The 13,048-nt window shown below is 44.2% G+C and overlaps 1 protein-coding gene across 3 annotated transcripts in view; it reads left to right on the top strand.

Annotated features, from left to right (window-relative positions):
- dnm1b (dynamin 1b) overlaps positions 1–11,256 on the top strand; it is a gene marked incomplete at both ends in the record, with an annotated part of 25,482 nt that extends 14,226 nt beyond the window's left edge. Inside the window, 9 exons of one of the 3 annotated variants that reach the window (XM_080851960.1) lie at positions 344–355; positions 873–986; positions 2,702–2,811; positions 3,123–3,234; positions 5,248–5,268; positions 7,128–7,292; positions 7,613–7,854; positions 8,242–8,436; positions 11,196–11,256. In XM_080851960.1, coding sequence (XP_080708086.1) covers positions 344–355; positions 873–986; positions 2,702–2,811; positions 3,123–3,234; positions 5,248–5,268; positions 7,128–7,292; positions 7,613–7,854; positions 8,242–8,436; positions 11,196–11,256 — 1,032 coding nt within the window. Of the gene's footprint in view, positions 1–340; positions 356–872; positions 987–2,701; positions 2,812–3,122; positions 3,235–5,247; positions 5,269–7,121; positions 7,293–7,612; positions 7,855–8,241; positions 8,437–11,195 lie in introns of all 3 variants that reach the window. The other 2 variants (XM_080851962.1, XM_080851961.1) reach the window with 2 other exon arrangements.
- Between the last annotated feature and the right edge of the window lie 1,792 nt (positions 11,257–13,048).

The raw sequence follows: 13,048 nt of genomic DNA, 5'->3' as shown, positions 1-13,048 counted from the left end.
TGTGTGTTCTGCTATCTGTAGTCAGGTGTGTGTAGTGTGTTTAGTGTGTATTCTGCTATCTGTAGTCAGGTGTGTGTAGTGTGTGTTCTGCTATCTGTAGTCAGGTGTGTGTAGGGTTTGTTCTGCTATCTGTAGTCAGGTGTGTGTAGGGTGTGTTCTGCTATCTGTAGTCAGGTGTGTGTAGTGTGTGTTCTGCTATCTGTAGTCAGGTGTGTGTAGTGTGTGTTCTATAGTCGGTACCATGTCAGTCATGTCACTGTGTTCTCTGTTCTCTCTCCATCTCTAATTGCGTCCTCCTCTGCTCTCCCTCTAACTACCTGTTGCCATGGCAACCCTGCAGCAGGATGAGATAATGGTAAGTGTGCGCACAGCGGTTTTATGTGAACGACCATGCTGCATCACACACATACACAAACACACACACACACACGTCATTAAATATACACAATTGACTCTGCATCTCACACACACACAACACACTCTGCCACTAGATCCTTTCTCACACACTTTATATAAACCGCTAGGCTTTATCCCCACACACACTCAGTCTTTTTTATGAGGTTCTTCATACTCTTTCACCTCACAGCCCTCACACACAGTTTGACCCCATCACACACAAGTACACTCCACCTTATTAACAAGTACACTCATCCTTATTACACATCACCACCCTCATTTTAGTCTCAAACAAATACACACACACGCACACTCTCTCACGCACACACATATATGTGTTTGTGTTCTTACCCGAGTTGGTTGTGTGTGTGAGTATGTGTGTGTATTTATGTGTGTGTGTGTGTGCGTGTGTGTGTGTGTGTGTGTGTGTGTGTGTGTGTGTGTGTTCTCACTTGTGCCCTGCCATTTGCTTTCAGGTGATCAGGAAGGGCTGGCTGACGATCAACAACATAAGCATCATGAAGGGCGGGGCCAAAGAGTACTGGTTCACTCTGACTGCAGAGAACCTCTCCTGGTACAAGGATGACGAGGTGAGACTCTCACAGAAGCCCTCGTCATGACGACCATTGTGATGGTGGTGATGATGGTGGTATTGTTATTCATGGTGATCGTAAGATTGGTGATGGTGCTAAGCATGGTGGTATTATGCTGTCACTGGTGGCGATTCTGATTGTCATGGAAATGGTAGTGATAATGATCAAAATCAAATTGATAAAGATGATGATCAGGGCTCATTCTGTGCCAGAGTCTACAACTCAGAGTTTATAACTTACTTCATTATTATTGGAGACTCCCAAGACCCTCAGAAATGAAAGCCCCATTATACGAGAACTGGTATTTTTTGCTACCGAGCCCCCCCTAAGATGCGCAGTGTAATTCACTGTAACACTACTGTCGTAGATACAAATGTACTTTGAGACCCCCTAATGGACAGTGGTACACAAGTTTTTGTTGACAAACTGAAGGACAGCGTTTGACTTGCTTCCTTCTGTCTCTTTTAGCTGTCGCTAACAAGTAAAAACTGTCTCTGTTCAGTCTCTTGCTTGGTTACTATCTCTTTTTCTCTACCTTGCTTCCTCTGACAACGTCTTCCTCGGTTACTTGGTGGCTTCAGCTCTCTCAGTCTCCTGCTCTCTCCATCCTTCTCTGTACTCCTCCGTAATCCCCTCCTACTCCAACTCTTTTCACCAGAGTCAATGATTGTAACAAACATGGACAGCTCTCACACATACACACCCACACACACATTTTCTATGTGGGGAATTGGCATTTTTGCTAGTTCCGTTTAAAAAAAAATAGACCCTATGAAAGAAGTAATGGGGTTTTTGAAAATTGACAACAAAACGGCTGTGAGAGTTAAGAAATGCTTGAGGGACCCCGCATTCCATTCTGTTCAGTGAAATACATGTGTGTGTCATCTCACTTAGGTGTAGAGCAGAGTAACCAACAGCTTGTAAAGCAGTAGTCTAGCTTAGCGACAGGCTACAGCGTTCTGTTTAATAACTAGCACATAGACTCTGAATTGATTTTAAATGAAGAACAGTTCGTTTTAACTGCTAAGATTAGTTATCCAAGTTGCCCAATGCTATAATGCGGTCCATGTTGGTTTCCAGTTACGGACCAAAGTGTAGCTGACTCTGGACCAGTGCCGGGCCTGATCTGGGCCATATCTGGGCCTGATCTGATCTAGACCTGATCTGAGCTGCATTACTTCAAGTCTTAACTGTTCTCTGTTCTCCCACTGTTAGCTTTACACACACACACACACACACACACACACACACACACACACACACACACACACACACACACACACACACACACACTCACACACACACACACACACACACACTCACACACACACACACACACACACACACACACACACACACACACACACACACACACACAGAGCGAGAACCAAACATAAAAGCGACAGTTCATTGCTGTTTCCATCACTGCTGCCACCGCACCCAGGGCCACTTCACACACACACACACACACACAAACAAACACACAAACCGTATAGTCACGCACTATGCAGTAGTAAGCAGCCTTTTAAAACAGATATGGTAAACACTAGTAATCGGCCCTAAAGATGATCATCAGGCAGGGTAACACAGAAACTTGTACATAAAGACAATTACATGTAATAAATGCATTTTTAAAGAAATGAACAAGGCATTGTTGGCTGAAGCTTGCCTATTTTTTGCCATTGATTTTGTGTGTATGGTGCCCCCTGCAGGAGAAAGAGAAGAAGTACATGCTGCAGGTGGACAACCTGAAGCTGCGTGACATTGAGAAGGGCTTCATGTCCAGCAAGCACGTCTTCGCCCTGTTTAACACTGAGCAGAGGTAAAATAGGCTTAACCACGGTAAAGTCACTATGATAGAGACTCTCCCTCTCTTTCTGTCTCTCTCTCTTTCTCTCAACCAGTTTATGTATGTATAATATTTTATACCACCCAAATGTATAAAAGACTAAAGAAGTGTGTATGTGCTGTATGTGTGTGGTTGTGTGTGTGTGTGAGTGTGTGTGTGTGTGTGTGTGTGTGTGTGTGTGTGTGTGTGTGTGTGTGTGTGTGTGTGTGTGTGTGTGTGTGTGTGTGTGTGTGTGTGTGTGTGTGTGTGTGTGTGTGTGTGAGTATGTGTGTGTGTGTTTGCAGGAATGTGTATAAGGACTACCGTCAGCTGGAGCTGGCCTGTGAGAGTCAGGATGATGTAGACAGCTGGAAAGCCTCATTCCTGCGTGCTGGAGTTTATCCAGAACGTGTTGTGGTGAGATGGCTCAAACACACACACACACACACACACACACACACACACACACACACACACACACACACACACACACACACACACACACTCACACACACACACACATACACACATAGATAAACACACACAACACGTACACACACACACACAAACACACACACACATAGATAGATAAGGCACCCTTATTGAGTGTGACCTAAACAGGCTATGAAAAAATATATCTTTGCTGTTTATCCTCTTGGTCTTTCACTCAAATTATTCACAAAAATCTTACCTTCTCACTGAAGTCAAATTATTGAAAGAATGTTTTTTGTTAGACATTTAATTAAATATTTTTCTCCAAAACATGGGTGCCACAATTATTGGCACCCCTAGAAAATCTTATAATTTAAATCTAACTTAAGTATATTACCAGTCATGTTTAAAAATGTTAAGTTCACCTGTTTGATTAGGAACCCTTAGGTGGTCAACCATGACTTCCTGTTTCACTGGGGTATAAATATGAGGTGACAAAGGCCAAATACCCTTAGTCATTCATCAAGATGGGAAAGACAAAAGAACACAGTGTTGAAGTGCGACAAAAAGTTGTTTAGCTGCAGAAATCCGGAAAAGGATATAAGAAAATATCTAAACAGTTGAAAATACCCATTTCCAAAATCAGGGCAATAGTTAAGAAGTTCAAAGCGACGGGAGATGTAAGGAATCAGCCTGGACTAGGACCTGTCTGTAAATTGACCCCACGCACCGTGAGGAGGATGGTTTGACTGGCAGAAGTATCTCCAAGGATCACAGCTGGAGAATTTGCAGAGTTTAGTTGAGGCCTGGGGTCAGAAAGTCTCCAGAACTACCATCAGACACCACCTACATCACCACAAGTTGTTTTGGAGGGTTGCCATAAAAAAGCCTCTGCTGTCAATCAACAACAAACTAAAGCGCCTACAGATTGCCAAATGTAAGTGACTTTCAATGGGACCGAGTTATATGGTCAGATGAGACCAAAATAAAGCTTTTTGGCAACAAACATCAAAGGTGGGTTTGGCTTAGACAGAAAGATAGCCATACAGAAAAGCACCCCATACCCATTGTGAAGTATGGTGGCGGATCTTTGATGTTGTGGGGCTGTTTTTCTTCCAAAGGCCCTCGACAACTTGTTAGTATACATGGTATAATGGACTCCATCAAATACCAGCAGATATTAAATGAAAACCTAACAGCCCCCTCTAGGAAGCTTAAAATGGGCCGTGGTTGAACCTTCCAGCAGGACAATGATCCGAAGCACACCTCAAAATCAACACAAAAATTGTTCACCGACCGCAGAATAAAGGTTTTGCCATGGCCATCACAGTCCCCCGACCTAAACCCCAAAGAAAATCTGTGGGAAGAGTTGAAGCCGAGTCTACAAGCGATACTGTATGTACAAGAGATACTGTATGTAGGAATGGTCTCAGATCTGTGCCATGTGTTCACCAACCTCATTACGCATTATAGGAGAATACTCTGAGTTGTTATCTTGGCAAAGGGAGGCTGCTCAAAACAATAAATTAAGGGGTGCCAATAATTGTTGCACACCTGTTTTGGACAATAATGTTTATTTAATGTAAAAGAAAATGTTTTCTTTCAATAATTTTAGTTCAATGAAAAGGTAAGATTTGTGTGAATATTTTGAGGGAAAGACCAAGAGAAACAGCAAACACATATTTTTTCATAACCTGTTTTGGTCACATTCACTAAGGGTGACAATAATTGTGGAGGGCACTGTATATCTGTCATATTTATTTTTCCTAAATAACAAAAACCTTTCCTTATTTCAGCTCTGCATAATACATAACACACACCATAAACTGATTAACAAGCTAATCTCATCAAACAATAACAAGCCCATCTCTCTGACCCTACCGGTTCATGAATCAGTAGCGTTGGTTCATGCGGTTCAGTTTTAATTGTACTAACCCCCCCCCCCCCCCCCTCCTCTCTGTCCACCCCCCACACGTCTGGGCCTCTGTGCACCACCAGGACAAGGAGAAGGTCAGTGATGTAGCTGCTTAAGGTCACGCTCAGTCCTCCCCTCATAGTCACAGCATCATTTGCCTCTCTGCATGGCAATGTTCATCTGTGCTTCTACCCAGATAGAAGTGGAGGACATTTTACTTATATAGTATCTGTATAGTACCTTTATAGTACTTTTATAGTACCTGTACAGTACATTTATAGTACCTTTATAGTACCTGTATAGTTCCTGTATAGTATCTGTATAGTACCCGTATAGTACCTTTATAGTATCTGTATAGTTCCTGTATAGTATCTGTATAGTACCTGTATAGTACCTGTATAGTATCCGTATAGTACCTTTATAGTACCGTAATTCCCGGACTATTAAGCGCACCTGAATGTAAGCCGCACCCACTGAATTAAAAAAAAAATACTTATTTTGAACATAAATAAGCCGCACTTGTCTATAAGCCGCAGGTTCCTACCGGTACATTGAAAACAAATTAACTTTACACAGGCTTTAACGAAACTCGGCATGACAAGAACAGTTAGTAGGCATACAACGTATTACATTTTACAAATATATAGCTTATTATAAATGCTAAAGTGAACAATCGAGGATAAGTTAACACGCAGAAAGTGATGTTGCTCAAGAGCAGGATGATGACGATTTGCTTAAAAAGGTGGCACCTCTGTTTGGAACCGGTTTGAGTTCAAAATATCCGATCTCGACCAAAGGTGTAAGCACAAGCAACGTAAAACCATCATTCAATTGGCAGCTCGAACATTGTCTATTGTTTATCGTATTTCATATTATCATTTTCACACACATAGGTAAGGTACATACAGTTGGCAGCTGCTAGCTTGTGATGAACTCGTATATGTGTGAATATGAACTATTTCATACGAAGTTGCACAGGCACCCTGAGGGCTTATACCCCTTCCCATTATAATTTTATGAGTTAAATCGAGGATACTAGATGACTAGCTATCGTTTTATGCAACTGTAACTCTTCCATTTAAATCGTTTATGCTGAGGTTATTTAAAGTTCCCTTAGCTAGCACAGCAATTCGATAACCAGTAACAACCAGGAAAGACAACTTAAGCTGCAGAGTTTAATTTTTCAAAATCATCTCACCATTGAAAAATCAGTCTTGGGTTCTACGTGATTACAACCACTTGTGGAATGTTAAATGGCTTCACATAGATATAAACATACCTAAGAGAAATAATGGGAAATCGATAGAGCAAGGGCTCACTCTGATATCAATGTAATGTTAGCGAATATTGCTCATGCTTTAGACTCCGCTCTTCGTCTAAAGCCAAATCTATTCTTGAGGTTCCAACATTTTTCAAAAGCAAGTTGGTTTTAAATGTGAGTTGTCGATCAAGTTATTTTCTGTCCCGTCGTTTGAAGCATACCTGTTTGCTCCGGCATTGATCTTCCATTATTTAACATTCACGTTTCGATTTAAAGTCCAGTTTCAGGCTCTCGCACGCCCCCCTCATTTAGGCAGAGTTACTGTTTGCCTCCCCTCAGGCATTAAGCTTGTGAAAGTGGGAAAGATCCATAAATAAGCCGCGTCATTGTATAAGCCGCGAGGTTCAACGCGTGAGAAAAAAGTAGCGGCTTATAGTCCGGGAATTACGGTACCCGTATAGTTCCTGTATAGTACCTTTATAGTACCCGTATAGTATCTAAATAGTATCTGTATAGTACCTATATTGTATCTGTATAGTATCTGTATAGTGCCATTGTGAAACATATGGGATTGTCCTGTTTCCTGTGTAGTTTGTGTCTGTCTGGGGTGTGCCTCTTGGTTTGTGTCTGTCTGGCTTGTGAATTTAGGTTTGTGTGTGTCTGGCTTGTGACTCTTGGTTTGTGTGTGTCTGGCAGAGTGAGTCTACTGATGAGAGCAGCTCCGATGGCTTCATGCATTCCATCGACCCCCAGCTGGAGAGGCAGGTGGAGACCATCCGCAGCCTGGTCGACTCCTACATGGGCATCGTCAACAGGACCGTCCGCGACCTCATCCCCAAGACCATCATGCACCTGATGATCAGCAATGTGAGTGACACACACACGCACACACACCAACACACGCACACACACACACACACACACACACACACACACACACGCACACACGCACACACACACACACACACACACACACACACACACACACACACACACACACACACACACACACACACACACACACACACACACACACACACACACACACACACAACACACACACACACACACACACACACACATACACACACTAACACACACACACACAAATACTCACACACACACACAAAAACTCACACACACTAACACACACATACAATTCTCTTTCTATCTACTCCCCTCTACAGACTAAGGAGTTTATCCACGCGGATCTGCTGGCGCAGCTGTACTCGTGCGGGGAACAGGACTCTCTGATGGAGGAGTCTCAGGAGCAAGGCCAGCGCCGCGAAGAGATGTTGCGCATGTACCACGCCCTGCGTGAGGCCCTCAACATCATCGGAGACATCAGCACCACCACCATCACCACGGCAATGCCCCCGCCCGTCGACACCTCCTGGCTGCAGGTGCAGGGAGGGCCCTCGGGACGCAGGTACGCAAGGAAGGAGAGATGGAGGGATGGAGGAAAAGATAGAAAGCGATGGAGGGCAAGAATGACAGAAAGTGCAGGAAAGGCAGAGAGAGGGGATCAGCTGATGAATAGAGATATTGAAGGAGGAATGAACGACTGGATAGAGGGATGGATGAATGAGTGGATGGACAGGTAGATGTTCATCAGGTTTTTTTCTACCTGTTTAAGTCAATGGTGAATGATGATCTTTTTTGGGAACAAACTGTCAGTAAGGCGGCAGCAGCAGAAGTTTCCCTCTCTAGGTTAAAATGTCCTCCCATCAAATCCAGAGGAATTTAAAAGCTTTTAAATAAAACAATTATCTGATGTTCCATGGTCTTGTTGCCTCACTTGTTGTTTCTTAAAAAGGTCGCCGATGTCAAGTCCCACCCCCCAGCGCCGTGCCCCCCCCGGCCCACCCCGCCCAGGCGGTCGCAGTGCCCCCCCAACCCCCCCTGCCACAGGAGGGCCCCCTGTGCCCTCTCGCCCGGGCGCCTCGCCTGACCCCACTGCACCCCCACAGGTGCCCTTCCGCCCCAACCGTCAGCCCCCAGGTGTGCCAAGGTGAGTGTGTGGGTCAGGGTGCCAAACTAAACCAGGTATGCCCAGGTGATTGTGTGGGGCAGGGTGCCAAACTAAACCAGGTATGCCCAGGTGATTATGTGGGGCAGGGTGCCAAACTAAACCAGGCGCACGTTTAGTTTGCAGGAACACTAGAAAACAGACTAAAGAACAACCAGATTACCACTACTCAGTTCTGAGTATGGAAGACTCAAACCAGACCTGGCATTGCCTCGACATTAAGTACTTACTGTATGTCGCCTCAACCCAGGCCATGTATGCACATCAATAATTAGAGAAGTAAACTACTCTACTCTGTTCTGGTCAAAGTCATTTTGTTGTTGCTTGTTGCTCTGAGTTTTTGAGAACCATAGCAGCATGTAGCTCAAACCATTTGAAACTATGAATATCAGTAAACAACTCTGTGTGAAAGGGTGCTAAAATGTGGAGTATTGTTGTTTTTGTGTGATTTCTAAGTGTTAAATTGCTATAGGGTATGTGCATGTTACTGAGTTGCCTTCGACAGCAACCATGGCGCTGGTAATGATCCACAAACTACTCCAACAGCAGCACTCCCCCACACCCTTACATAAGCACCCCCTTTAACCTACAACTCTTTTTCCCTACTGACTAACCCCTTCTTTTTCTTTGTCCATTCAAACACATGTCAGTCAACGCTGTTGACAGACACATGCATACTACAGGTGCGCTGTGCCATGGTGGTATGGTAACCTTGCCACACAACCACCGCCAGCCCAAACCTCACCATGCAGTGGCTGAGTCAGGGATCTGGGTCTGGGTGATCTTGTCTCGTATCTGGCCCAGAACTGGGCCAGATCTGTGCCGGGTCCGTCTCTTTGATCAGCCACTACACGTGTTGTCATCCTACACTTCTTTTGCTTATCATCTCTCCTGAGACTTCCACTCCCACTTCCTCATCCAATGTCCATCTTTCACCCTCATTCCCCCTGGCACTCCCCATCCCCAGCTTTGTGCGATCATTCTCTCCTCTCTCCTGTGTCCAGGATGGAGGGTGCTTAGACGAGTGTAGCTCCGCTAGCTGGAGAGTGCCAGTGTTCTTTACCTGTTCTCTACTTAAGCCCTTTCCTCTGTTTCTCCGTTCTTTAACTCCAAATGCTTCCTCTTCTTCCTCTTGCTCTTCCTCTTCTTCCTCACCTTCTCCATCTGCCGCCAGTCCCACGCGACATTGATTCCGGTTATTTTTTCAGAGGTTCTGTAAGTGACCAGTGAGGATTTACACAAATGGTACGTCTGACCAATCACACATTGCTGTTATTGTTGTTGTTGTTGTTTTTGTCTGCTGTTGACCAATTGCACGCGGTTGTCTCCTCAGCTGCTGGGCGGTCCCATGCTTCATCATCTTCATCATCAATAAGACCTATCTGTGTGTCATTCTCATAATCATCGTCTTCATCATCAATAAGACCTATATGTGTGTCATTCTCACACCCCTCTTCATCATCAATAAGACCTATATGTGTGTCATTCTCACACCCCTCTTCATCATCGATAAGACCTATATGTGTGTCATTCTCACACCCCTCTTCATCATCGATAAGACCTATATGTGTGTCATTCTCACACCCCTCTTCATCATCGATAAGACCTATATGTGTGTCATTCTCACACCCCTCCAGCTGACATTTAAATGTTTTTTTTAGCCCTTAGACCAAATGTGGTTGCTAATTTCAGGTTTTCAAATATTGTTGTGCCTTTTTTTTATTTGATCAGAACTGTGGCCAAATCAGAGCATTATTCCATGCTATTAGATGATGCCCATTAGCAGATGACTGAATACTTTTGTGTGTGTGTGTGTGTGTCAGCCACACACACACACACACACACACACACACACACACACACACACACACACACACACACACACACACACAAATCTGTTCCTCCATCTTCACTTCTCTCTCCCATGTGTCATTGCAATCCACCCACTTCCTTTCCAAACACACACACACGTCGGTAGTAATAGAATAACTAGGTGTGTTACTGTGGATTGTTAGAGTATGTTCTATATGCATATTTCTAACTCAGAATCACCCACACAGTAGGTCCCTGTGGAATAGATCTGACCTTGTCCTGATATGGACCTGCTGGATTCAGAGAAGAACTGGGCCGGATGAAGATTACAGGCCCGTTTGGGTTAGCTGTTCGGGTTAGCTGTAATCTGGGATATGAATGCATGCTAAGATTACAGTTTGTGCCAGACCAAGTCTGCCCAAGACTAGGCCAATCTGGATTGTATCTGGATTAAATCTGGATTAAACCTGGATTGGATCTGGGTCATATCAGTGTCAGATCTGTTCAGCTGTGGTGTGTATTTATGTGTGTTAGTTCAGGGACTCCCCTCAGTCTCCTGTATGTGAATGTTGTCCACCAAACCTGCCCTTTCTGTGAACCCAGGTGTATCTTATTAAGATGATGTTATTGTGTGTTATTTTAAATGCCTATATTGTTACCTTAACAATGCCAACAGAAATGTAGTTTACAGTAGCATTGGGTGCTTGTGATTGTGATTGCCCCGTTGTGATTGGAGCAGAGGAGAGGAGCCTCTGCTCTCTGCTGAGTGGTGTGCGTGTGTCTCTGCTGGGTGGTGTGTGTGTGTGTGTGTGTCTCTGCTGGTGCTCTCTGCTGGGTGGTGTGTGTGTCTCTGCTGGGTGGTGTGTGTGTGTGTGTCTCGGCTGTGTCACTCTGACGCTCTTCTCTCTGTCTGCCCCCCCACCCGTCAGCCGGCCCAGCAAAGGAAGCCCCTCCCACGGAGAGAGCCCTCAACACTCATTTGACTCTTAAACACACACCACACCCTCCTCCTCTCATCCTTCCTCTTCCTCTTCTCTTTTCCTATCCTCTAATCACTCATCCTCTCTCTTCGCTACTCTCATCCTTTCATCCTTCCTCTTTCTCTTCCTCTTCTCTTGTCCTATCCTCTAATCACACATCCTCTCTATTCTCTTCTTCCATCCTCTGATTCAGCTCTTCTTTCTTTCTCTCTCCTCCTTTCATGGTGTCCTTCTGTTCTCTCATCCTCCTCTCTTCTTCTCTCCACCCCCACCTCTTTTCCTGTTCTCTCTTCTCTTTTGAAGCTTTCCTCTCCTCTCCACTCCTCTCCACTTCCCCTCTCTCTTTCCTCTCTCTTTCCTCCCTCTCCCTCTGTGTTCCCTCTCTCTTCTGAGATGGAGATGTGACTCTTGAACATCACAGTAACTATGGAAAAGACCCACCTGCCCAGCAGCAGTCACAGCCTCCAGTTCCAGAGAGGGACCACCAGGTGGAGACATCTGATGGTGAACAGAAGATGAAAGGGCTCTCTCTCTCTCTCTTTCCATACACACTTGTCAGCTGATCACGGGCCTTTCAAGAATATAAGTGTGTATACCCAGTGTGCATGTATGTACGTGTGTGTATATATGTGGGTGTGTGTGTAGGTACAGTTATAATTGTTATGAAAATACTGTGTTGTGTTTTCAAATGTGTTTACACAGATATGTATTTCAGTAGCCTAGGTATTCTCAGAGTATCCTAACTGCCCCGGACAGAGGCCGGCTCTGGGCCAGATGTGGCCCGGATCACGCCAGATCCAGGCCAGATCTTTTTCAGAGCCAACGACTCTCTGGGTATAATAATATTTATATATATTTATCACTTCAGCCTCATAGACACATACAAGTATGTGAAGAGACTCACTGGTTCTGCAGCACCCGACTGTAGCACTTCTCTTCCATACTGAGAGTCAGTGCTCCTGGTGTAGGCAGGTATCAGCTGGAGCCGATCAGCACTGGATTCACCACAAGTCAGCACATGTTTGGGATCACTGTGGGGTGTCAGCCTTACGTTCACATCCAGTATCCAGTTCCAGTTCAATATCCAGAGGATTATGTGTGAGAGGTTGTGTGTTTTATGGGATGTAAATAAGAGAATGATATCAGGTGACAGTCGCATAACAGCTAATTCTGGAGCAGCTCCTGGCTCTGACCTGGCAGATCTGATTCTAATTCAGATTCACACCAGATCTGACTCTTATTCAGATTCACACCAGATCTGACTCTAATTCAGATTCACACCAGATCTGATTCTAATTCAGTCACACCAGATCTGATCTTGATTCTAATTTAGATTCACACCAGATCAGGGCTAGATCCAATCATGAGTGTGCTGCTTTCTGAAAATGGAATAAACAGTGACACACAGATGTGTGTGTATATGTGTGTATTTGTATATCTCTTTACCGCTGATCTCAAAGCAAAGTATACTCTGGATGTTTGTGTCTATTTAAACAAGTCACAGAGCTTCTAAGTTTGGTCATGTATTTAAGATTCTGCCGATGATACTACTGTTCACATAGGTCACTGGTGCAAAAGCAATTCTGTAAGTTGTCTGTTATGAATATGAATATGAATATAATCGAATGAAATACACCCTCACCTTGTATTTAATACATGTGAAATCTAATGACTGTAAATGTTATGAGGAAATATTACTGTCATGTATATTTGTGGTATGTCTATGGGATTTGTGCTTCCCTTGTTTGTAGTGTAGTCAAATTCTTATGATCTTAATTAACACTTAAGTGACTGATGTAGAA

Source organism: Sprattus sprattus (genome assembly GCF_963457725.1).
Source record: "Sprattus sprattus genome assembly, chromosome: 15".
NCBI lineage: Eukaryota > Metazoa > Chordata > Actinopteri > Clupeiformes > Clupeidae > Sprattus > Sprattus sprattus.
The sequence above is the reverse complement of the archived record's forward strand: the minus strand, read 5'-3'. Positions and strand labels throughout refer to the sequence as shown.